At 56.3% G+C, this 21,926-nt stretch overlaps 2 protein-coding genes across 2 annotated transcripts in view; one reads left to right on the top strand and one right to left on the bottom strand.

Annotated features, from left to right (window-relative positions):
* Positions 1 to 4,096: 4,096 nt before the first annotated feature.
* Positions 4,097 to 14,102, bottom strand: LOC104630825 (uncharacterized). The gene is given in 11 exon segments (XM_075747056.1): positions 4,097 to 4,629; positions 4,632 to 4,722; positions 4,724 to 6,123; positions 6,287 to 6,394; positions 7,105 to 7,231; positions 7,341 to 7,373; positions 7,375 to 7,557; positions 10,860 to 12,238; positions 12,418 to 12,525; positions 13,131 to 13,257; positions 13,367 to 14,102. Coding segments are annotated over 10 exon segments (3,609 nt in total). The 5' UTR covers positions 13,367 to 14,102; the 3' UTR covers positions 4,097 to 4,576.
* Positions 14,103 to 17,111: 3,009 nt separating this feature from the next.
* LOC142600658 (SCO-spondin-like) overlaps positions 17,112 to 21,926 on the top strand; it is a 44,143-nt gene continuing 39,328 nt past the window's right edge. The window contains 1 exon segment of the mRNA XM_075746990.1: positions 17,112 to 17,525. The gene's annotated coding sequence lies outside the window, so the exon portion shown is untranslated.

Genomic DNA, 21,926 nt, shown 5'->3' with positions numbered 1-21,926 from the left:
TAATGCCTGTCGCCTTTTCTTAGTTGTGCTGGTTGTTATATGGAAGCAGACCGGGCTGCCTTAGTTCCAGCATCTCTCCTGATGTGCCAGGTCTTTCCTCTTCCGTCTGCAGAGTGGTGAAGCAGTTCTGCTTCTCAGGCTTTGGGGGAAGTCTGTTCCTTCTGCCGGTCCTTGCTACCACAAGCTTCCATTCTTCTGCATTATTGCAGTGATAGTAGTGATGACAGGGTATTTAGCAATTAACGTCACACAATTTAATTCATTGGCTCTTCTCACCCAAAATCAGATCCCCTTGAGGCACACATCGGACTTCCCCATCCTTCCGCATCACTCACCAAGCGTACCCAGGTCCTTGAGCTAAGGCAATCCCGCGCATGGGTTTGCCTTTGCCCGAGGCAGGAATAACCCAGACTGTCTCCCCCAACATATTCTTCACGTGTACTATGGGGACTTTATCCCCTTCTACAGGACGTGGCAGTTTTGACTGGGCAGGGCCAGCCCCATTGGCAGATCCCCTGGTGTTGACTAACCGATGGCCTTTGCTAAGCGTGTGTCCCAATGGCTGAGGGTCCCACCACCCATTGCTCTCAGGGTAGTCTTTAGCAGTCCCTTGTACTGTTCAATGTTCTTACAGGCTGGTGCGTGATGGGGGATGTGATACACCCACTCGATGCCACGCTCTTTGGCCCAGGTGTTTATGAGGTTGCTTTGGAAATGCGTCCTGTTGTCCGACTCAGTTCTTTCTGAGGTGCCATGTCGCCACGGGACTTGCTTTTCAAGGCCCAGGATAGTGTTCTGGGTGGTGGCATGGGGCACGGGATGTTTCCAGCCATCCGGTGGTTGCTTCCACCATTGTAAGTACGTAGCACTTGCCTTGGGGGGTTTGTGGGAGTGTGACGTAATCGATCTGCCAGATCGCCTAGTGTTGACTAACCAGATGGCCTTTGCTAAATGTGTATCCCAATGTCTGAAGGACCCACCACCCGCTGCTCTCAGTGGGTGTGTGATATAATCGATCTGCCAGGCCTCCACATACCGATATTTCAGCCATCGTCCTCCATACCAGACAGGCTTTACCCACTCGGCTTGATGACTGTACGACTCCACAACCTCTCTGCGCAGCCTGTCCCAGTGTTCGAACGGTCACCCTCAGAGGGAAGAAGTTTTTCCTCATGTTCAGATGGAACTTCCTGTGGTCCAGTTTGTGCCCGTTGCCCCTTGTCCTGTCACTGGGCACCACTGAAAAGTTTGGCTCCTTCCTCTTGACACCCACCCTTTAGATATTTATAAGCATTAGTGAGATCCCCTCTCGGTCTTCTCTTCTCCAGGCTAACCAGCCCCAGCTCTCTCAGCCTTTCCTTGTACGAGAGATGCTCCAGTCCCCTCATCATCCTCATAGCCCTCCGCTGGACTCTCCCCAGTAGTTCCTTGTTGTTCTTGAACTGGGGAGCCCAGCACTGGACACAGAACTCCAGATGTGGCCTCAGCAGGGCAGAGCAGAGGGGGAGGAGAACCTCCCTCGACCTGCTGGCCACGCTCTTCTTCATGCATCCCAGGACACCATTGGCCTTCTTGGCCATGCAGACAAACTGCTGGCTCATGGAGAGCTTGTTGTCCACCAGGACTCCCAGGTCCCTCTCCATAGCGCTGCTTCCCAGCAGGTCACTCCCTAACCTGTACTGGTGCTGGGGTTATTCCACCCTGGGTGCAGGACCCTACACTTGCCCTTACTGAATTTCATTTGGTTCCTCTCTGCCCAACTCTCCAGCCTGTCCAGGTCTCGCTGAATGGCAGCGCAGGCTCCTGATGTGCCAACCACTCCTCCCAGTTTGGTATCGTCAGCAAACTTGCTGAGGGTGTACTCTGTCCCCTTGTCCAGGTCATTGATGAATATGTTGAACAAGACCAGACCCAGTACTGACGCCTCAGGCACACCACTAACTACTGGCCTCCAACTAGGCTCTGTGCCACTTATCACAACCCTCTGGGCCATGCCATTCAGCCAGTTCTCAACCCACCTCACTGTCCACTCATCTAACCAACACTTCCTTGGCTTGCCTATGAGGATGTTATGGGAGATGGTGTCAAAAGCCTGGATGAAGTCAAGGTAGACAACATGCACTGCTCTCCCTTCATCCACCCAGCCAGTCATGCCATCATAGGCGGCTATCAGATTGGTCAGGCATGATTTCCCCTTGGTGAATCCATGCTGACCACTCCCGATAACCTTCTTTTCCTCCACATGTTTACTGATGACCCCCAGAATAGCTGTTCCATCCCCTTTCCAGGGATGGAGGTGAGGCTGGCTGGCCTGTAGTTTCCTGGGTCCTCCTTACCCTCCTCATTCTCGCACTCAGTCGTGGCGTGACTTCATTCAGGCCACGATAATCTACTGTCAGTCTCTCCACTCTATTTGACTTCTGCACTGGCCATAGGGGACTGTTAAAGGGTGACTGGGTTCTGCTGATGATCTCCCTGGCTCTCCAGTTGACAAATCAGCTTAGGGATGGGAATCAGGGAGTCTCGGTTGGTGCAATATTGCTGGCATACACCTTTGTGGTAGCGATCGGCACCTGTTCTTCTTCGACCCTGAGCAACCCCACAAGGGTCCTCCGAGAGACCGAGCAAGGTAGAGAGATGTTCAGTTTTCCCCATCTCCATGGCAGCTATGCCAAAAGCCCACCGGTACCCTCTTGGGGCCTTGAAATACCCTCCTCGGAGGTAGTCTGTGCCCAGGATGCACAGAGCCTCTGGGCCAGTCACAACGGGATGCTTTTCCCAGTCATTCCCAGTTAGACTCACTTTGTCCTCCCGTATAGTCAGCTGTTGGGATGCCCCTGTCACTCCAGAAATACAGATGGGTTCTGCCCCTTCACAGATGGCATTCGGGGACACTGTGCACCGGTGTCCACTAGAGCCTTGTCCTCCTGGGGATCTGACGTGCCAGGCCATCGGATCCACACGGTCCAGGAAACCCGGTTGTGCCTCTCCTCCACCTGGCTGGAGGCAGGGCCCCTCTAGTCCTGCTCATCATATTTGCTACTCACTTCTTGTAAAAATGACTTAGAGGTGCTTCAAGAGGATCATACGTACAAGTAGGTCTTCCACTCGGTCAGGGGAACTGCCCACTGGAAACAGGAGTGGCATTTTTCTTGGAAGAATCCCCATTCATGACTGGTTTTCCTTGGAAGTCATGTACTCGTGCGTCAAGGTTTGAGGGATAGAGATAGGGTGGTTAATGTCTCATTTAAGAGTTCTTCCTCTCCCTCTCAGGAGGAGGAGAAACCCACCTGCTAATTTCTACCTCTGGGGGAAGCAGGGAATTCTTCCTCTTCCTCCTGTTCTCATGATGGCCCTGCTTCAGATTAGTCTGCCTCCTCCTGCAGAGGAGGGCTTCTTCCTCCTGCTCCTTCTTAAGAGAAGTTTCTCAATGCCTTACTAAACGAGATGACTTCTGCTTCCAGTATTTCTTCTTGTCTATAAGGGCAACTGATACCGGCATGTGTTTGTCCCCTGCTTCAGCTGCACAGCCTGTTGCAGGGGTTGGAGTAACCGCGGTGCCTTTGGTTTGGCGGTCAGATCCAGAGACCTTCTCTTCCCCTTGAGGGTTCTGAATGGTGTTGAACAGGCCTCGGTAGGCATGGGCCAGGCCCCAGCACCTTGCAGTGATTTGTGTCTCTCTGGAATTGCCAGGGTGACAGCATCCTTTTTCCAAGTATTTTACCATTTTTTCAGGATTCTGCACTTGTTCAGGGGTGAAGTTCCAGAGCACGGGAGGTGCCCACTGCCCTAGGTCCTTGCCACAGGGAATACATGCAGCAAGCACGCGTTTACACACCACAGCCATGAGAATGAAGAAAACACCATTGTGTCCAGCGACTATTTAACTAATATAAGAAATGCCTATAACAACTTTGTTTTAACATGCTCTGGTCAGATCTATCATTATCTGAACCCTTCCGGCCCCACAATGGGCGCCAAAAAGGATTGTCGTGGTTCAGCCCCAGCTGGTAGCTGAGCACCACCTGGCTGCTCACAAACTCCTCCCCTTGTCAGGATGGGGAGGAGAATTCGGAGAAAAAGTAAAACTCATGGGTTCGAATAAAGACAGTTTAATAGGACAACAAAGGAAGAGAAAATAATAATGATAATGATAAAGGAATATAGAAAACGAGAGATGCACAATGCAATTGCTCACCACCTGCTGACCAATGCCCAGCCCATCCCTGAGTAGCAATCACACCCCCGGCCATCTCCCCCCCAGTTTATATACTGAGCACAACACCATATGGTATGGAATATCCCTTTGGCCAGTCTGGGTCACCTGTCCTGTCCGTGTTCCCTCCCGTCCTCTGGTGCACCCTCAGCCTCCTCGCTGGTGGGGCAGTGGGAGAAGCTGAAAAGTCCTTGACCTGGTAAACACTGCTGAGCAACAACCAAAACAGCAGTCTGTTATCATCCCAAATCCAAAACACAGCTCTAGACCCACTACCATGAGGAAAATTAACTCTATCCCAGCTGAAACCAGGACATCTCCCCACAGTCCCTGGCACCCCGCAGCCCCTCAACAGCAGTTTCAGGTGGTGCTGGGCTGCGGAGGTGGCCCCAGGGTGGGGGTGCCGTGGTGTACTGGTAAGCCAGCATGATCCCCTTGTCCTGAAACCGCTTCTCGCACTGGCCGCACCGGAACGGCTTGTCCTCTGCCCACTACTCCACCAGGGATGGACCTCCCAGTCTCCTACCCTCTGCCCTCTGGCACTGTTGGCAGGCTCCGATGAATCTGCTGGTGCCTCTCCAAGTTACGCTTCTGGCTGAGGGTCTTGCCGCACTCGCTGCACTTGTAGGGCTTCTCACCAGTGTGGACCCGCTGGTGTACAGTGAGGCTACCGCTGTCCATGAAGGCCTTGGGGCAGTGGGCGCAGGCAAAGGGACGTTCCCCAGAATGGATGCGCTCGTGGACGATGAGAGTCTTCTTGTCCCTGAAAGCTTTGGGACAGTGAGCGCAGACAAAGGGGCGCTCCCCAGTGTGGATGCGCTGGTGAACAGTGAGGGTCTTCTTCTCCCTAAAAGCCTTGGAGCAGTGGGTGCAGGCAAAGGGGCGCTCCCTGGTGTGGACCCGCTGGTGGGCAGCGAGGGTTTTCTTGTACATGAAGGCCTTGGGACAGTGGGCGCAGGCGAAGGGGCGCTCCCTGGTGTGGACCCGCTGGTGGGCTGTGAGGGTTGTCTTGTCCCTGAAGGCCTTGGGGCACTGTGGACAGGGAAAGGGGCGCTCACTGGTGTGGACCCGCTGGTGAACAGCGAGGGTACTGCTGTCCCTGAAGGCCTTGGGGCAGTGGGCACAGGCAAAGGGTCGCTCCCCGGTGTGGATGCGCTGGTGGATGATGAGGGTCTTCTTGTCCCTGAAGGCCTTGGGGCAGTGGGCACAGGCAAAGGGGCGTTCACCGGTGTGGAGGAGCTGGTGGGCCATGAGGGTCTTCTTGTACCTGAACGCCTTGGGGCAGTGGGCACAGGCAAAGGGGTGCTCCCCATTGTGGATCAGCTGGTGGGCGATGAGGGTCTTCTTGTACCTGAAGGCCTTGGGGCAGTGGGTGCAGGCAAAGGGACGATCCCCAGTGTGGATGTGCTGGTGGGCAGTGAGGCTACTGCTGTCCCGGAAGGAACTGGGGCACTGGGCGCAGGTGAAGGGTCGCTCCCCGGTGTGGGTGCGCTGGTGGATGACCAGGTAACACCTATCACTGAAGCGGTGGCCACAGTCGCTGCAGGCAAAGGGCTTCTCACCGGTGTGCACGTGCCGGTGTCTCAGCAGGTGATGCTTGTAGCTGAAACGCTTCCCACAGTCGGTGCAGAGGAAGGGCCGCTCACCCGTGTGGCTCCGCATGTGGACAGCCAACGCCGACTGGCTCCTGAAGCTCTTGTTGCACTCCGAACATGTGGGGGGGGTCTTCTTCAGTGGCCGGGGTGTTGGGAGGGAGGAACCCCCCTGGCTCCTGCCTGGCTGGTTGTGGGCTGAGTACCCCCGACGCCTCCTGCCCCGCTTGGGCATCCCCGGGAGCAGGGTGGTGGGTACCAGCGGCCCCTCGGGGACCCCCCCGGCCTCCCTCTGCGTCCCAGGGTCGCCAGCTGCTAGGGAGAAGAGGCTGGGGTCACTGCCGGGGACTGGATGGGCACGTGGGACCCCTCCCCATGGCCAGCGGCACAGGCACCCCGCCAACACACCCTTCCTGCTGCACAGAGCATCTGGGGTCGAGGGGTCCCCTCAGAACCCTCACAGCCCCCTGGTACCAACCTGAGACAGGGGTCCGGTGGCTCCGCCGTGTCCTGGGGGGGTCTGGCACACACGGCAGCTCTGCTCGCTCCATCTGGCAGATGATCTCTGGCTTGATCACAGGCCAGCCTGTCCGGGGCAGAGAGAGAGGCACCCTCTCCCGTACTGCCGGGACAGCATCGCCGGACCCCGCCACCTGCAGCCCCAGCATCTCCCCCCAACTCTGCTCCTCTCTCCTGTCCCTGCCCGTCTACAGCTTCGGCCCCCCCGTCCCTGCACCTACAGCCTCCTCTCGCCTTGTCCTCGGTCACCTCGTCCGCTTGCCTGCTGACAGCGCCTGGGAATGGTTCATCGCTGCGCCAGGGAGGCTTTGGTCAGCCAGGAACTCTGGTCAGCCCTGAAGGGGTCAGGCAGCGGGACTAGATGGTTGTGGTAGGTCCCTTCCAAATGAAATAGTCCAGTTCTGTTCTGTTCTTTCTGTTCTGTTCTGTCCTGTCCTATCCTATCCTATCCTATCCTATCCTATCCTATCCTATCCTATCCTATCCTATCCTATCCTATCCTATCCTATCCTATCCTATTCTATCCTATCCTATTCTATTCTATTCTATTCTATTCTATTCTATTCTATTCTATCCCGTTCCACTCTCCTAGTCTCTCTACCAGGACCGCTCTCCGCAGGAGGCTGCCTGGCAGGGTAAAACCTGCGATCACAACCCCTACGTCAGCGCTCGGGCACCAACGGCGACAGCTGGATTTTCCCTTTCCAGGCTCCAGCTCCGTTACAGAGGTGAACTGCAGCTCGACCCCAGCCCGGCGGCGCCGGAGAGAGTCCTCACCCAGCGAGGCGACCGCCTGGTAGTTCTCCAGCATCACCTCCCGGTAGAGCCGCCGCTGCCAGTCCGCCAGCTCTGCCCACTCCTCACGGGAGAAGTAGATGGCCACGTCCTCAAAGGTCACCGACATCTGCAGCAAGAAGCACGCCCGGCTCAGCACGCCCTGCCATGCGTTTGCCGAGCCCCTCCGCTGAAATCCTGCCAGTGCCGGACAGCGCCGGGACAGCTCAGACCCCCACCTTGCCGCAGCGGCCTGGAGTCCGGCGTGCCGCTGGCCCTCGGCGCGCAGACGGAGGCAGGTACAGCTACTTGTGCGGGAAGACGGCGGTGGGATGCGCCGGGGTCCGCAGGAGAGGCCTGTCCCGTGAGCAGCCGCGCCGGCCGGCGCAGCAAGGACAGAGGGGCCCTGCCAAGCACAACACCTGGATTCAGAAGAAATCGCGGGCAGAAGCGCACTTACCTGCCAACAGCCGCCTTCCCTTCCAGCCAGAGCCTTCAAAACTCCTGCTAAAAGCACCGACCCCAAGAGCGTGGCCCACGCAGCCGGCCGGCAAAAGGCGAGAACTCGCCAGGAAAAGGGGCCCTGGGGAAGCTCGCGACTCCCCAAACGGGCCTGCGGTGCCCAAGGAGAGCAGGAGCAAGATGTGCCGGGCTGTCCCGGGGGGTCTGACCACCCGTCCCGTCGTGTCCCGGGCCGAGCCGAGCCCTGCCCAGCGCCCGTGTCGGCAGGGCCGGAGCCAGGGGTCCGGGCGGGTGGGATGCGGAGCAGCGTGTCCGCCTGGGCACAGGGGCCCCGTGGCGAGACAGGGAAAGGCCGGGCAGGGGCGAGCACCGGGGGGGCGCCGGGCACCGGGGGGGGGCGGCAGGGCCGGGGGCAGCCGGCCGGCAGAGGGGAGTGCAGGGGAGAGGCCGTCGGGGCCGGGGTGCCCCCTCGGGGCGGGGGTCAGCGCCCATCCCCGTGCCGCGGGCCCGCCGCCCCCCGCCCCTACCTGCACCAGGGCCGCTTTTGTCCCTGCCCGCCTCAGCCCGGGAGGGCCGCCCGCCGCCGGTGCAGCACGGGAGCTGTAGTCCTGCTGCCCGCATCGGCTCGGCTGGGCTCGGCTCAGCTCGGCTCGGGGGGAGGGTGCTCCCCACGTCCCCACTCGCGGGGATGTGGGTGTCCCCTGTGGTGGTTCACCCCAGCCGGCAGCTGAGCACCACGCGGCCGCTCACTCACCCCTCCCCCCCCCGCGGGATGGGGAGCAGAACTGAGGAAAAAGGTAAAACTGGTGGGTTGGGGTAAGGACAGTTTACTGGGACAGCAAAGGGAGAGGGGAAGGGCCGCAACAGGACTGAGAACAGAACAGACAAAGCGGGTGATGCACAATGCAGTTTGCTCACCCGACCCCATGCACAGCACGTCCCCAGCAGCCGCCCCTCCCCCCCCCGCCAGCTTCCCCCCCCCTTATAGAGCATGACGTCATAGGGTAGGAAATACCTCATTGGTCAGTTTGGGTCACCTGTCTTGGCTGTGTCCCCTCCCAGCTCCTGGGGACAATTAACTCTATCCCAGCCAAACACCAGGACATTATCTACCCCTTACTCTGTGCCATCTACGTCATGCCCAGACCCTGCGCTATCCAACTAATCACCACTGCTCTTCCTGTCATTGATATATATATCATAGAACGGTTTGAGTTGGAAGTAACCTTAAACACCATCTATTTCCAACACCCCTGCCATGGGCAGGGACACCCTCCACTAGCCCAGCTTGCCCAAAGCCCCATCCAACCTGGCCTTGACCACTGCCAGGGAGCCAGGGGCAGCCACAGCTTCTCGGGGCAACCTCTGCCAGGGCCTCAGCACCCTCACAGGGAAGGATTGCTGCCTCCCATCCACCTCCTGCAGCTTCAGGCCATTCCCCTTGGCCTGTCCCTCCCTGCCCTTGGCACCAGCCCCTCTCCAGCTTTCCTGGAGCCCCTGCAGGGACTGGAAGGGGCTCCAAGGCCTCCCCGCAGCCTTCTCTTCTCCAGGCTGAACCAGCCCAACTCTCTCAGCCTGAGGTCTCCAGAGCAGAGGTGCTCCAGCCCTCGCAGCATCTCCATGGCCTCCTCTGGACTCGCCCCAACAGCTCCGTGTCCTTCTTGTCCTGGGGACCCCAGAGCTGGATGCAGTACTGGCACTGATCATGCTCCCAGCCAGCTCCCCAGCCAGTTTATATAGTGAGCATGATGCCATATGGTATGGAATATCCCTTTGGCCAGTCTGGGTCACCTGTCCTGGCTGTGTCCCCTCCCATCCTCTGGTGCACCCTCAGCCTCCTCACTGGTGGGGCAGTGGGAGAAGCTGAAAAGTCCTTGACCTGGTAAACACTGCTGAGCAACAACCAAAACAGCAGTCTGTTATCATCCAAATCCAAACCACAGCACTATACCCGCTACCACGAGGAAAATTAACTCTATCCCAGCTGAAACCAGGACATCTCCCCACAGTCCCTGGCACCCCGCAGCCCCTCAACAGCAGTTTCAGGGGGCTCTGGGCTGCAGTGGTGGCCACAGGCTGGGGGTGCTGTGGGTGCGCTGGTGAGTCAGCTTGATCCCCTGTTGTGGTTTAGGCCCAGCCGGCAGCAAGGCACCACGCGGCTGCTCGCTTACCCCTCCCCCAGAGGGATGGGGAGGAGAAGTATAACGAAAAGCTTGGGTCGAGATAAGGACAGGGAGAGATCACTCGCTAATTATCATCATGAGCAAAACAGACTGAACTTAGAGGAGATTCCTCTAATTTATTACTAAACAAAACAGAGTAGAGGAATGAGAAATAAAATCAAATCTTAAAAACACCTCCCCCCACCCCTCCCATCTTCCCGGGCTCAACTTCACTCCCGGCTTCAACCTCCGCCCCCCCTCAGCGGCACAGGGGGACGGGGAATGGGGGTTACGGTCAGTTCAGCACACCGTGTTTCTGCCGCTTCTTCATCCTCAGGGGGAGGACTCCTCTCATCATTCCCCTGCTCCAACATGGAGTCTCCCCCACGGGCTACAGTCCTTCACGAACTGCTCCAGCGTGGTCTCTCCCATGGGTTGCAGACCTTCAGGAGCAGACTGCTCCAGCGTGGGTCCCCCACGGGGTCACAAGTCCTGCCAGCAAACCTGCTCTGGCGTGGGATCCTCTCTCCACGGGTCCACAGGTCCTGCCAGGAGTTTGCTCCAGCGTGGGCTTCCCACAGGGTCACAGCCTCCTTCAGGTGCCTCCACCTGCTCCGGCGTGGGGTCCTCCACAGGCTGCATGTGGAGTCTCTACACCCCCTCATCCTCCCTCCATGGGCTGCAGGGGGACAGCCTGCTTCACCATGGTCTTCGCCACGGGCTGCAGGGGGATCTCTGGTCCAGCGCCTGGAGCACCTCGTCCCCCTCCTTCTGCACTGACCTTGCTGTCTGCAGATGTTCTTACATCTTCTCACTCCTCTCTCCAGTTGCAAAAGCTTCCCCCCAACTGTTTTGTTTTCCTTCTTAAATATGTTATCACAGAGGCGCTGATTGGCTTGGCCTTGGCCAGCGGTGGGTCCGTCTTGCAGCCGGCTGGCATTGGCTCTGTCAGACACAGAGGAAACTTCTAGCAGCTTCTCACAGAAGCCACCCCTGTAGCCCTCCCTGCTACCAAAACCTTGCCACGCAAACCCAACGCATCCCCTCATCCCAAAACTGCTTCTTGCAGTGGCCGCACTGGAAGGGCTTGTCCTCTGCAAACTTCTCCACCAGGGATGGACCCCCCGTCTCCTACCGTCTACCCTCTGGCACCGCTGGCAGGCTCTGATGAATCCTCTGGTGCCTCTTCAGGTTACGCTTCTGGCTGCAGGTCTTGCCGCACTCGCTGCACTTGTAGGGCTTCTCACCAGTGTGGACGCGCCGATGGGCAGTAAGGTTACTGTAGTCCCTGAAGGTCTTGGGACAGTGGGCGCAGGTGAAGGGTCGCTCCCCAGTGTGGATGCGCTGGTGGGCAGTGAGGTTCTTCTTCTCCCTGAAGGTCTTGGGGCAGTGGGCGCAGGTGAAGGGTCGCTCCCCAGAGTGAATGCGCTGGTGGACAGCGAGGGTCTTCTTGTACTTGAAGGTCTTGGAGCACTGTGGACAGGAGAAGGGTCGCTCCACAGAGTGGATGCGCTGATGGGCAGTGAGTGTACTGCTGTCCCTGAAGGCCTTGGAGCAGTGGGTGCAGGTGAAGGGTCGCTCCCCAGTGTGGATACGCTGGTGGGCTGTGAGGGTCATCTTGTACATGAAGGTCTTGGGGCAGTGGGCGCAGGCAAAGGGTCGATCCCCAGTGTGGATGTGCTGGTGGGCTGTGAGTGTCTCCTTGTACCTGAAGGTTTTGGGGCAGTGAGTGCAGGAGAAGGGTCGCTCCCCGGTGTGGATGCGCTGGTGGGCTCTGAGGGTCATCTTGTACATGAAGGTCTTGAGGCAGTGGGCACAGGTGAAGGGTCGATCCTCAGTGTGGGTGTGCTGGTGGGCTCTCAGTGTCTTCTTGTACATGAAGGTCTTGGGGCAGTGGGTGCAGGCGAAGGGACGCTCCCCAGTATGGATGCGCTGGTGGGCTGTGAGGTACTTCCTGTCCCTGAAGGTCTTGGGGCAGTGGGTGCAGGCGAAGGGGCGTTCCCCGGTGTGGATGCGCTGGTGGACAATGACATACTTCCTGTCCTTGAAGGTCTTGGGGCAGTGGGCGCAGGTGAAGGAGCGCTCCGCAGACTGGATGTGATGCCTTTCACCGCTGAAGTGTTGGCGACAGGCAAAGGCCTTCTCACTGGTGTGCACGTGCCGGTGTCTCACCAGGTGATCCTTGCGGCCAAAGCACTTGCCGCAGTCGGTGCAGACGAAGGGCCGCTCACTCGTGTGGCTCCGCATGTGGACGGCCAATGCCGACGGGCTCCTGAAGCTCTTGTTGCACTCTGAACATGTTGGGGGGGTCTTCTGCAGCGGCCGGGGGGTCGGCAAGGGGTGGAGGCGAGGGCGTCCTGAGGAACCCCCCCGGCTCCTGCCTGGCTGGTAGTGGGCTGAGCACCCCTGACACCTCCTGCCCCGCTTGGGCATCCCCGGGAGCAGGGCGGTGGGTGCCAGCAGCCCCTCGGGGACCCCCCCGGCCTCCCTCTGCATCCCAGGGTCACCGGCTGCTGGGGAGAAGAGGCTGGGGTCACTGCCGGGGACTGGACGGGCACATGGGACCCCTCCCCATGGCCAGCGGCACGGGCACCCCGCCAGCCCCCACCCTTCCTGCTGCACAGAGCATCTGGGGTCGAGGGGTCGCTGCTGCTGGAAACCCCCAGAACCCCCACAGCCCCCGGGTACCAACCTGAGACAGGGGTCCGGTGGCTCCGCCGTGTCCTGGGGGGGTCTGGCACACACGGCAGCTCTGCTCGCTCCATCTGGCAGATGATCTCTGGCTTGATCACAGGCCAGCCTGTCCGGGGCAGAGAGAGAGGCACCCTCTCCCGCACTGCCGGGACAGCATCACCGGACCCCCCCACCCGCAGCCCCAGCATCTCCCCCCAACTCTGCTCCTCTCTCCTGTCCCTGCCCACCTACGGCTTCGGCCCCCCCGTCCCTGCACCTACAGCCTCCTCTCGCCTTGTCCTCGTCACCTCGTCTGCTTGCCTGCTGACAGCGCCTGGGAATGGTTCATCACTGCGCCAGGGAGGCTTTGGTCAGCCAGGAACTCTGGTCAGCCCTGAAGGGGTCAGGCAGCGGGACTAGATGGTTGTGGTAGGTCCCTTCCAAAGGAAATAGCCCAGTTCTGTTCTATCCTATCCTATCCTATCCTATCCTATCCTATCCTATCCTATCCTATCCTATCCTATCCTATCCCATTCCACTCTCCTAGTCTCTCTACCAGGACCGCTCTCCACAGGAGGCTGCCTGGCAGGGTAAAACCTGCGATCACAACCCCTACGTCAGCGCTTGGGCACCAACGGCGACAGCTGGATTTTCCCTTTCCAGGCTCCAGCTCCGTTACAGAGGTGAACTGCAGCTCGACCCCAGCCCGGCGGCGCCGGAGAGAGTCCTCACCCAGCGAGGCGACCGCCTGGTAGTTCTCCAGCATCACCTCCCGGTAGAGCCGCCGCTGCCAGTCCGCCAGCTCTGCCCACTCCTCACGGGAGAAGTAGATGGCCACGTCCTCAAAGGTCACCGACATCTGCAGCAAGAAGCACGCCCGGCTCAGCACGCCCTGCCGCGCATTCGCCGAGCCCCTCCGCTGAAATCCTGCCAGTGCCGGACAGCGCCGGGACAGCTCAGACCCCCACCTTGCCGCAGCGGCCTGGAGTCCGGCGTGCCGCTGGCCCTCGGCGCGCAGACGGAGGCAGGTACAGCTACTTGTGCGGGAAGACGGCGGTGGGATGCGCCGGGGTCCGCAGGAGAGGCCTGTCCCGTGAGCAGCCGCGCCGGCCGGCGCAGCAAGGACAGAGGGGCCCTGCCAAGCACAACACCTGGATTCAGAAGAAATCGCGGGCAGAAGCGCACTTACCTGCCAACAGCCGCCTTCCCTTCCAGCCAGAGCCTTCAAAACTCCTGCTAAAAGCACCGACCCCAAGAGCGTGGCCCACGCAGCCGGCCGGCAAAAGGCGAGAACTCGCCAGGAAAAGGGGCCCTGGGGAAGCTCGCGACTCCCCAAACGGGCCTGCGGTGCCCAAGGAGAGCAGGAGCAAGATGTGCCGGGCTGTCCCGGGGGGTCTGACCACCCGTCCCATCCCGTCCCGGGCCGAGCCGAGCCCTGCCCAGCGCCCGTGTCGGCAGGGCCGGAGCCAGGGGGTCCGGGCGGGTGGGACGCGGAGCAGCGTGTCCGCCTGGGCACGGGGGCCCCGTGGCGAGACAGGGAAAGGCCGGGCAGGGGCGAGCACCGGGGGGGCGCCGGGCACCGGGGGGGGGCCGGCAGGGCCGGGGGCGGCCGGCCGGCGGAGGGGAGCGCAGGGGAGAGGCCGTCGGGGCCGGGGTGCCCTCTCGGGGCGGGGGTCAGCGCCCATCCCCGTGCCGCGGGCCCGCCGCCCCCCGCCCCTACCTGCACCAGGGCCGCTTTTGTCCCTGCCCGCCTCAGCCCGGGAGGGCCGCCCGCCGCCGGTGCAGCACGGGAGCTGTAGTCCTGCTGCCCGCATCGGCTCGGCTGGGCTCGGCTCGGCTCGGGGGGAGGGTGCTCCCCACGTCCCCACTCGCGGGGATGTGGGTGTCCCCTGTGGTGGTTCACCCCAGCCGGCAGCTGAGCACCACGCGGCCGCTCACTCACCCCTCCCCCCCCCCCCGCGGGATGGGGAGCAGAACTGAGGAAAAAGGTAAAACTGGTGGGTTGGGGTAAGGACAGTTTACTGGGACAGCAAAGGGAGAGGGGAAGGGCCGCAACAGGACTGAGAACAGAACAGACAAAGCGGGTGATGCACAATGCAGTTTGCTCACCCGACCCCATGCACAGCACGTCCCCAGCAGCCGCCCCTCCCCCCCGGCCAGCTCCCCCCTTATAGAATGAGCATGACGTCATATGGGAGGGAATACCTCATTGGTCAGATTGGGTCACCTGTCCTGGCTGTGTCCCCTCCCAGCTCCTGGGGACAATTAACTCTATCCCAGCCAAACACCAGGACATTATCCACCCCTTACTCTGTGCCATCTACGTCATGCCCAGACCCTGCACTGTCCAACTAATCACCACCACTTTCCCTGTCTTTGAGATAGAGAGATATACACAGATATCACTGCCTTAGTGCATGGGCCATCTCTCTAAAATGCCCGTTGAGTTCATTTAGTCCGTGACTTCGGGCTCCGTCTCTCAGAACCGTCTCTCAGGGCAGGAGGGATGGTGGGTGCTGTTGGGATGTTGCGGCTGCATCCAGAGCGCGCGGCTGGTGGATCTGGCGCGGCCTGTGCCCACGGTCTGCGGGTTGAAGGTGTCGACTTCGAGGAAGTTGCTGGGCGCCGGTTGCTGAGGCCAGTTCTGGTTCCCTCATTGCTGCTCTTTGTTTGATTGCATCACAGTTCATCCTTCATTAATTGGGTGATTCTTACTGCAATACCACTGTTGTGGCATATAGCGATTGTAGTAGTGACGACATACAATGGCAGGGTATTTAGCAATTAACGTCACACAATTTAATTCATTGGCTCTTCTCACCCAAAACCAGATCCCCTTGAGGCACACATCGGACTTCCCCATCCTTCCGCATCACCCACCAAGCGTACCCGGGTCCTTGAGCCAAAGCAATCCCGCCAGATGGCTTTCACTTCCGTGAACTGGCTCGATTCCCCTTCTCCTTCAGCAGTTCCGCGACTCGTCGTGTAGGACTCCGCACAGCAGCCTTCCACCTCCGATGCTTTCCCACAATGCGACAGTGAACAGGGCGTATTGCTTCTCGTTTTCTGCAGTTTATTATACAGTGGGGCTTCTTCAGCGCGTGTCACCTCCTCTTCTGGTGACATCCCAAAATCTTTGCCTTCTGGCCAGTCCGTGATCACTTCCAGAATTCCTGGGTGGCTGGGGTTTCCTATTCGAGCCCGCTGTGGGATCAGTGCCACCCACTTACTCCATGTGGCATCAGCTGCACGATGTGTAGAGGGGACCCTCCCTTTGACCATCCAGCCCAGCACTGGCAGTCGGGGTGCCAGGAGGAGCTGTGCTTCAGGACCAACCACCTCCAAGACTCTAAGACTACCAAACATGGTGACTGTGTTTCCACTCCAGGACAGTCAACTCCAGGGGTACTGGGCGCCGCTCCAAGTGAAAGCAAACTGTGCCCTGCACTCTGCCGCCAAAGGGATCGAGAAAAACACATTCCTGGTATCAACCATGGTGTACCGCTTGGCTGCCTTTGACTCCAGTTCATATTGAAGTTCCACCATGGCAGCACTCACAGAATCATAGAGTCACAGAATTGTAGGGGAGATGCTGGTGCTGCGGGTGCGGGGGGCCGGCGATGCTGTCCTGGCAGTGCGGGAGAGGGTGCCTCTCTCTCTGCCCCGGACAGGCTGGTCTGCTGTCAAGCCAGAGATCATCTGCCAGATGGAGCGAGCAGAGCTGCCGTGTGTGCCAGACCCCCCCAGTGTTGTCCCAAAACTGGGGATTTGTTTACCTGGTGTCCCGTCCCACTCAGGGGGTGAGGGTGAGGTTAACTTTTTAATTCTCTGCGCGGTAATGAGAAGTAACGACAATTACTTCAGAGGTTCAAGCCAACTATAAATTTACTTAAAATTCAGTGGAACTACAAGAGAGAGAGGCTTGGCAAAGGTCATAACAATGCTCAAAATTTAGCAGAACTATGAAAGGTAAGCGTTTAGCAAAACGTGTGACAATATTACCCTAACGTGCCGAAAATTAGGTTACAAAGAGAGTGAGAGAGAGGAAAAGAAAGACAGAAAGAAAAGAGAGAGAGAGAGAGAGAGAGAAAAGATATCACCACCCTTGGACCCAGCGATGTTCTCTGCTCGTAGTTGTAGTCTTCAGGTGGCGGGCGCGCGCCGAAAACTTATGTTTCCACTTTTTATAACCCGATGTGCCCGCCCCATAGGCGGGGGTCTGTCATCACTGAGCAGGCGCAGTATGTGCTCAGGAATGTTCAGAAATGTTCTAGAAATGAGTCGGTGGGTTGTGGGGGTGCGGGGGACTCACTGCCCCCCCCCTTCACGGCTGACCAAGCGAGTGGTGATCTGTCACGGGCACATGGTGCACAGAGCACAGATGGTCATTGTTTACGTGTTTCAGGAATAGAGGAGTGGTCTCACAAGACGTTATCCTGCCTCCGCAGGCTCCGTTCTTGTTCAACACTCCCTGGTCATCATCAGCCCATCCCTGTCCATGTCAAGACGGGTGTTTGCGACATTCACTTGTTATCAGAGCCTCGCACCTGGTGTGCAATATGCCAATATACACACAGAGCAGAGGTATTTTATTGCATATTTGCACAGATACAGGTGTCTGTCCTGAGACAGCACACCAAAGCTCCATAATACATTAAGATATTCATCTTTCTAATACATATGCATTGTTATTCTGTTCCATGATTGGTTTAGATTTCTTCACCTAGCATGCAAACTAGAACGCATGCTCAGTTCTTTTCTCCGCCTTTCTCTTTTGAATAGGTGGTATAATTGAGGTAGGTGGTCCATGGGTCAGTGGTCGCAAGTCCCCCTGCCAGAATTACCTTTCCCCTAGTTTCCTGGTACTTTGGGCAATTCCAAATGGTTCTTCATGGTTTACTGACTGCACTAGTAATACATCAGTTAAACTTCAGCTTTTAACAATCACAGCCTACTTATCAGACAAAGGTACATTATTTAGATATTTCCTGCCTGGCCTTAGACCCGTGGGGGTAGGGCTACACAATGGACTTCTGCAGCAGCACAACAGCTTGATTCACGTCACGTGTTACACTGACTTTTACTGTAACACCAGGACACGGCGGAGCCACCGGACCCCTGTCTCAGGTTGGTACCCGGGGGCTGTGGGGGTTCTGGGGGGTTCCAGCAGCAGCGTCTCCTGGGCCCCAGATGCTCTGTGCAGCAGGAAGGATGGGGGCTGGCGGGGTGCCTGTGCCGCTGGCCATGGGGAGGGGTCCCACGTGCCCATCCAGTCCCCGGCAGTGACCCCAGCCTCTTCTCCCCAGCAGCCGGTGACCCTGGGATGCAGAGGGAGGCTGGGGGGGGTCCCCGAGGGGCTGCTGGCACCCACCGCCCTGCTCCCGGGATGCCCAAGCGGGGCAGGAGGTGTCAGGGGTGCTCAGCCCACAACCAGCCAGGCAGGAGCCGGGGGGGTTCCTCAGGGTTCCCTCGCCTCCACCCCTTGCCGACTCCCTGCCCGCTGGAGAAGTTCCCCCCCCGCCCCCACGTCCCGAGTGCAACAAGAGCTTCAAGCACCAGTCAGCGTTGGCCGGCCATGTGCGGAGCCACATGAGTGAGCGGCCCTTCCTCTGTACCGACTGTGGCAAGTGCTTTGGCCACAAGCGTCACCTGCTGAGACACCAGCACGTCCCCACCGGTGAGAAGCCCTTCACCTGCAGCCACTGCCCGAGTTCCTTCATGGACAGCAGTACCCTCACTGCCTACCAGCACTTCCCCACCGGTGAGAAGCCCTACACGTGCAGCGAGTGCGGCAGGACCCTCAGCCAGAATCTTACTTCAGTGGTGCTGATATATGATGAGAGCACCAGCAAAATGCTATCCCGGGTATTCCCACCACAAGGTGAAGTCGCAACGCTTACTGAGAAGGCGTCCCTATCGTGGGACGAGGAGAAGGAGCTGCCTCTTCTGGGCCTTCAATCTCTTCTGTCCCCCCGGGGGTATTTTCCCCAACATCCTTTACACCGGGGCCTTAACTGTGCCCTCCCTGGGCTGACGTTTAACATGATTTGGAGAGTCAAGTACTTTAGTCATATATGTTTATCCTGTACTTCTTTAAGTTCATTATCATATTTAGGTGCGTCAACTTTCATATTCATTTCACGGTGTGGTGGTGCAACCCCTCCGTCTTGAGCCGCTCGGCACCTGGCGCAATCTTCCCCCCCTTCTCTGGCCGCACACCTGAGCGGCGACCAGAGCATCCAGGCTCCCTTAGTGCCTCTGGGTCCTGCTCCCTTGGTGACCACCCGGTACATCCCTGCGCGGGCCATAACACCCTTGTTGCTCCTTTACTTGGGAACAATAGTGATAATCGGTCAGCTCCCGATCGAGCAGGAGGTGTATTTACTCTAAACTCACAGAGGGAAATCCTAACTATACGCTAGCTTCCTTCATCCACCTTTCTACTTATATAAAATACGCGTATTTGCCTTGTGAGTGTGGGTGGCGTATATCACTGGGCCCTAATAATTCTGTTTGTCTGTCTGTTTGTCTTATGTTTCACGTATATATAATATATATATCTACCTATCTATACACTTTGATTTAAGATACCTTATAGTAAGTTAGTGTGAATCTTGTCATCTTCAAATCTGTATTTAAGTCGCTGCTTGATCCTAATATATTTTACTAAATTGCTTGTAAATCTTTAAAATTAGTCAATCATTAAGTGCTGCCAAAGTTTAACCTTTGATTTACCTTATACTGTTAATAAATTTTGAATTGATGACACCATAACCATGTCAAACACCTTTCATCCGCGACAAATTGGTGTAGTCGGCAGGATGACAAGCGAAATCACAGAATACTTACAAAAACACGATACCCCACCAAACCTGAACTTCCCAGAGAATTGGGCTTGTAATAGCTGGCATAACTGGGAACCAGTAGAGAAACAGTTAACTGATGCCAGAGGTTCAACTACAGTTGGAAAGGAAAAAGGTATAATTTGTAAAATGTTGGGAGTGTGCCTACAAGCTGCCTGTCAGGAAAGAGGAAAAACTGCCCGTAAAAATGCCAGACTTACAAGGTGAGATAGAGGCGCACAAATCTACTGAACTGCTGTCATCAGTTAAAATTGGGCAATTGCAAAAACAACTTAAATAATCTCACCTAAAACAACAAAAACTAGAGGAACACGTTGAAATGATGCTAATGCAATCTCCAAAATCCCCTGATATAGTTCAAATTAAAAAATTAATTGTGCCTCCTGAAGATTGGGATGGTAATATTTGGGGTGATTCAAATAATAATAGCTCAGACGAAGATAATTCTCTTCACCCGCCTGAGCAGGTGGGATCGTTTGCCCGGTGTGCTGCACGCCAATACACACACAGAGCAGAGGTATTTTATTTATTTCATGTCTGCGCAGAGATGGGTGCTGGGTGGTAACTCCACCAGGCTAGTACACTACACACAGAAGCTACCACATATTGATCTTGTTACAGAATTAGAAAAACCCGCCTAAATTTATGCTAATTGGTCAGTAATTACTGCATCTTCTACTATTGGTTAAACATATTTAAATTAGCACGCATGCTCCTTGATGGTGGAGGGTAATTTCCATGGTCCTTTAATTGGATTTAATTGCTCGGGATCTCTCCCAGCCGCCTTTACTTTCCCTGAGTTTCTGCAGATTTTTGTTGGCCTCAGGTGGCTTTGGCCATCGCCCAGCTCTGGGCACCTTCTGGGGCAGGATGGTTCCTTTTTATCAGCCTTTTGGCTCCTCTTCAAAGGTAGAGTCATTAGCAGAACAAGTAGTGCATTTAACCCTAAATTAACCCAAACGCGTTTCTGTCCCTGTAAAGTGGAAAATTCTACTTTACTTTTCACCCCCACTCCCAGTCAGACGGATTATTAAACAGAAGTAACTGCTGGACCACGGGGCGGTGCAGGAAATCGTATTCGTAAAACAACCCCGTTTGATCCAATTCAAATGGCCAATTTACAAGAACATTACGGCCGCAAACCTGGAGAAACTGAAACTGAATATCTAGGGATATGTCTCTGACTGGGGGAGACAGAATTTTGCTAAACAACAATGAAGTCAAGGGCTTTTGGGGTCCCAGCGTCTTCTTAGATGCTGGTCCTGACCCCTCGCTTACAAGCAGAGTGGCATATTGTGCTGGTGGTATTGATTGGAGAGAGAAATACCTTTGTTAATACCTCTTAAATCTCTAAATGAACTCTCTGTAGCTTTCACAAAAGCTGCCTGCATCCAGGCCACGCATCAACGTCATCCTATTGATGTTCCTGTCTCCGTGCCGGTAGGTCCTGCTATACTAAAACCATTAATAAAAGGAGCCCCTGCCACACTCAAACCCTTTTTCATTGCAAAATGAGGTGAAATCCAAAGAGATGTAAATCACAATGAGTTAATGAACGTAACACGAGCAGCTGAAGATAACGAAGAAGCCAACTTAGTGGCAACCTGGGCAATGCCAATGCATGGAACTGTAAGACGTGCATGAAAAATGGGATGGGACGAAATTCACCGTGAAACAAAAAACACAGGTCATGCTGTTAGGCAAATTAAACAATCACATCAAAACGGCTCCCCAGAACCAAAATCCTCTGAGCACCAACTAAAGGGCCAGGAGGGGAGAAATGAGATGTGGAAACAAGCGTTGGCACTAGGAATTCCTAGAGCCATGATTCAGAGACAGCCTTCCGGCGTTATTCTGAGTCTGAGTCATGCCTTTAAGAAATGTCTCCCTCCAAATACTCCAACTCCTCCCTTGCTGGCTCCTAAAGGGAGAGATAACCCTTTCTCTCGTAGTAAAGATCAATCACAAGACATAAACCAAAAAAACCCTAGTAGTGCCCAGACGGCAGTTGGGCCTGCCTGTCCAGCATATCAATGGTTAAACAAAAATGGCCCTTACATTTTAATTCCAGTAGGTCCTCGACAACAATTAACAAAATTAACAAAATTTTAATTGCTGCTGGAGCACAAATTTCAATACTTACACAACAAGATGCTGACAAGCTGGCCGTACAACCTGGATGGCAAAGAGTTAAACTTACTGGAGTTATGGGAACTTATACTGTGCCAAACCACAAAAGTTAATTTATGGCTCCCTGGCAAAAAGCATATGACATCTTTTCACTTTGCAATTAAAGATCACAATGAAAATATCCTAGGGTTTGATGCGTTGAACAACCGAACCTGGCATCTGCCAGTCTGTGATCTTTTGGGTCAACGACCAACTTTAATAAAAATCAACAAAATGCCACAGTACGAGTGCTCCACACAGCTCCAGTACTTCCCGAACCAAAAGTCACTAATGTCCCATAGTACCGCATTTCTGCTGCAGCACAGACTGGAATTTCTAGAAGTAATTAAAGATTTGGAAAAACAGCAAATTATTTCTAGAACCCACTCCCCATACAACTCTCCGGTTTGGCCAGTCTGTAAACTGGATGGCAGATGGCGTTTTGACAATTGATTACCAGCGCATGATGGAATAGAGCACAAAATCAGTACCAGGT

Source organism: Balearica regulorum, chromosome 2 (genome assembly GCF_011004875.1).
Source record: "Balearica regulorum gibbericeps isolate bBalReg1 chromosome 2, bBalReg1.pri, whole genome shotgun sequence".
In the NCBI taxonomy this organism is placed as follows: Eukaryota; Metazoa; Chordata; class Aves; order Gruiformes; family Gruidae; genus Balearica; species Balearica regulorum.
This window is presented reverse-complemented; position numbering and strand designations above follow the sequence as displayed.